The sequence below is a fragment of the Corapipo altera genome, unplaced genomic scaffold (genome assembly GCF_003945725.1).
Source record: "Corapipo altera isolate COAL_440 unplaced genomic scaffold, ASM394572v1 60041, whole genome shotgun sequence".
Taxonomy (NCBI): Eukaryota; Metazoa; Chordata; class Aves; order Passeriformes; family Pipridae; genus Corapipo; species Corapipo altera.
Genome location: NW_020885929.1, coordinates 1 through 3072, shown reverse-complemented (window position 1 = coordinate 3072; position 3072 = coordinate 1). Strand labels below are relative to the sequence as shown.

At 69.2% G+C, this 3072-nt stretch overlaps 1 protein-coding gene across 1 annotated transcript in view; it reads left to right on the top strand.

The window, feature by feature from the left end:
- PGLYRP2 (peptidoglycan recognition protein 2) overlaps positions 1 to 2619 on the top strand; it is a 3895-nt gene extending 1276 nt beyond the window's left edge. Inside the window, exons 3-6 of the mRNA XM_027632043.1 lie at positions 42 to 830; positions 1148 to 1358; positions 2098 to 2392; positions 2504 to 2619. Coding sequence (XP_027487844.1) covers positions 42 to 830; positions 1148 to 1358; positions 2098 to 2392; positions 2504 to 2506 — 1298 coding nt within the window. The 3' untranslated portion in view covers positions 2507 to 2619. The remainder of the gene's footprint in view (positions 1 to 41; positions 831 to 1147; positions 1359 to 2097; positions 2393 to 2503) is intronic.
- Positions 2620 to 3072: the final 453 nt, after the last annotated feature.

The following is a 3072-nucleotide window of genomic DNA, read 5'->3' as shown; positions in this document are numbered from 1 at the left end:
TCGCTGGTTCAGATCCTGGACGCGCTGGAATCCCCGGCCCGGGGGGGGCTCCCCGGGCTCTGTCCCGGCTCTGGCTCGGGCCCTGGGGGTCTGCAGCACCCCGGGGTGCCGCGCCGTGCTGGGAGAGCCCCCCGAGCCCACCCCGGCCCCCGCAGCGCTGCCCCCCGAGCAGTGGCAGCTCCTCCGGGAGCTCCTCCGGCCCGAGCCCGCGGCCCCCGAGCGCGGGGCGGTGCTGGCCCCCGACGGCTCCACGGTGGCCCTCGGGCCCCTCCTGGCCGGCCTCGAGGTGGGGCTGAGGCTCGGGGGGGGCTCGGAGGGCCCTCGGGACCCCCTGCCCACCCTCCGGCCGCCCCTCGACCCGCTCTTGGCCGTCACGGTGGCCGAGGTTTTGGGGACATCCTTCCTCCTGGCGCGGGGCGGCGACGGAGCCGCACTGGGACCCGGCGGCTGCTGGGACGACGTGGACGACCCCCAAAACTACACCCTGGCGGGTCCCCCGACCCTCGTGCCCGACGCCGTGGCCAACGGGGCGATGGACGGGGTGGTCCTGGGTGCCCGCCTGGCCCGGGAGCCCGCCCCGCTCTCCGAGCTCCTGCGGGGCTACTACGGGACGGGCAACGGCTCGGAGAGGGGGAGACCCCCCAGCAGCTACAGGCGGCGGGATTTCGGGGCGCTGGCGGGGCCGGGGAAGCTGGAGGAGGAGCTGGTGGCCATGCTGGAGCTGCTGAGGGTCCTGCCCCCCACGCGGGGGCTGCTGGAGGGCGTGGGGCCCGGCGAGGTGGCGACCGTGGCCCGGAGAGCGGCGGGGGAGTTCACCCGGCGCTACGTGGGTACGGGGGGAGGGCACCGGGGTTCCTCAGCTGGGCAGGTGCCCCCCTGTCCCTGAGACCCCCCTCGTCGTGTCCCCAAGGGGTTCCTCAGCCAGGCAGACACCCCGTGCCCCCTCTGTCCCCAAGATCCCCCCACCGGGGCCCCAAGGGGTTCCTCAGTTGGGCGGGGGCCCCCCTGTGCCCCCCCCTGCCCCCAGACCCCACTGCTGTGTCCCCAAGGGGTTCCTCAGCCGGGCAGACACCCCGTGCCCCCCCTGTCCCCAAGTCCCCCCCGCTGTGTCCCCGAGGGCCCGGCTGAGCGCCCCTGTGCCCCCCAGAGTGCCCGGCCATCGTGCCCCGCTGCATGTGGGGGGCCCGCCCGTACCGGGGCACCCCCAGCCCGCTGACCCTCCCGCTGGGCTCCGTGTTCATCCACCACACCCTGGAGCCGGGCACCCCGTGCCGCTCGTTCCGCGCCTGCGCCCGCGCCATGCGCAGCATGCAGAGATTCCACCAGGACACCCGCGCCTGGGACGACATCGGTTACAGGTGCCTGACACCCCCCGGGCCCCTGGGACCCCCCCTGGGACCTGGAACTTTCCCCCCCGGGACCTGGAACCCTCCCTGGGACCCAGAACCCTCTGTGGGATCTGGAACCCCCCTCCGGGACCTGGAACCCCCTCTGGGACCCAGAACCAACCCTCTGTGGGATCTGGAACTCTTCTGGGGACCTAAAACCCCCTGGGACCCAGAACCCTCTGTGGGATCTGGAACCCCCCCTCCGGGACCTGGAACCCTCTCTGGGACCTGGAATCCCCCTGGGACCTGTCATACCCCACAGTCCCCATGACTGTTCCCCCTCAGTCCCCATCACTGTCCCCCTCAATCCCCATCCCCATCCCCCAATTGTCCCCATCACTGTCCCCCCATTGTCCCCATGACCGTCCCCCCTCAATTCTCACCACTGTGCCCCATTGTCCCCACCGCTGTCCCCCGATTGTCCCCATCACTGGCCCCACCATTGTCCCCCTCAATCCTCATCACTGTCCCCCTCAGTCCCAGCACGGTCCCCCATTGTCCCCACCACTGTCCCCCATTATCCCCATCACTGTCTCCCCCAGTCCCCACCACTGTCCCCCATTGTCCCCACCAGTGTCCCCCATTATCCCCATCACTGTCCCCCCTCAGTCCCCACCAGTGTCCCCCATTATCCCCACCAGTGTCCCCCATTGTCCCCATCACTGTCCCCATTATCCCCATCACTGTGCCCCCCGTGGTGTCCCCGCAGCTTCGTGGTGGGCTCGGACGGGTACCTGTACGAGGGCCGGGGGTGGCACTGGGTGGGCGCCCACACCAAGGGCTACAACACCAGAGGGTTCGGGGTGGGCTACGTCGGGGACTTCTCGGCCACCCTGCCCGACCCCGACACGCTGGCCCTGGTGCGGGACGAGCTCCTGCCCTGCGCCGTCCGCGCCGGCCGCATCCTGCAGAACTACACCCTGCACGGGCACCGCCAGCTCGGCCGCACCGACTGCCCCGGCAACGCCCTCTTCCAGGAGATCCAGGGCTGGCCCGGCTTCCAGGTGACACCCCACGGCCGGGGGACACCCCACGTGTGGGGGCTGGCCCGGCCGGAGGATGGAAGTGGTGGGAGGGATGTTGGGGACTGACGGTGGTTCCTCTCCCCTCCCCAGTGAGGAGCAGCCCGAGGGTCCTGGGCTGGACTGGGAGGTTGGATCGTGGGTTGGAGAGGTTGGATCGTGGGCTGGATGGATGCTGGGCCAGCGGGGGAAGGGCTGGATGGACCCTGGGCCAGTGGATGTCGGTCCTGTGGATGCCAAACGGATTTTGCTCCAGTGGATGTCAGTCCCGTGGATGCCGGATGGATGTTGGTCCAGATGGAAACCAGTGCCATGGATCCCAGATGGATCCTGATCCAGACGGACACGTGCCATGGATGCCAACCTGGATGGACTCGGGTCCAGATGGTCACCAGTCCCATGGATGTCAGATGGACCCTGATCCAGATGGACACCAATCCCACGGATCCCAGATGGATGAACCCTGATCCAGATGGACACCAATCCCACAGATCCCAGATGGATGAACCCTGATCCAGATGGACACCAATCCCATGGATCCCAGGTGGATGAACCCTGATCCAGATGGACACCAATCCCACGGATCCCAGATGGATGGACCCTGATCCAGATGGACACCAATCCCACAGATCCCAGGTGGATGAACCCTGATCCAGATGGAC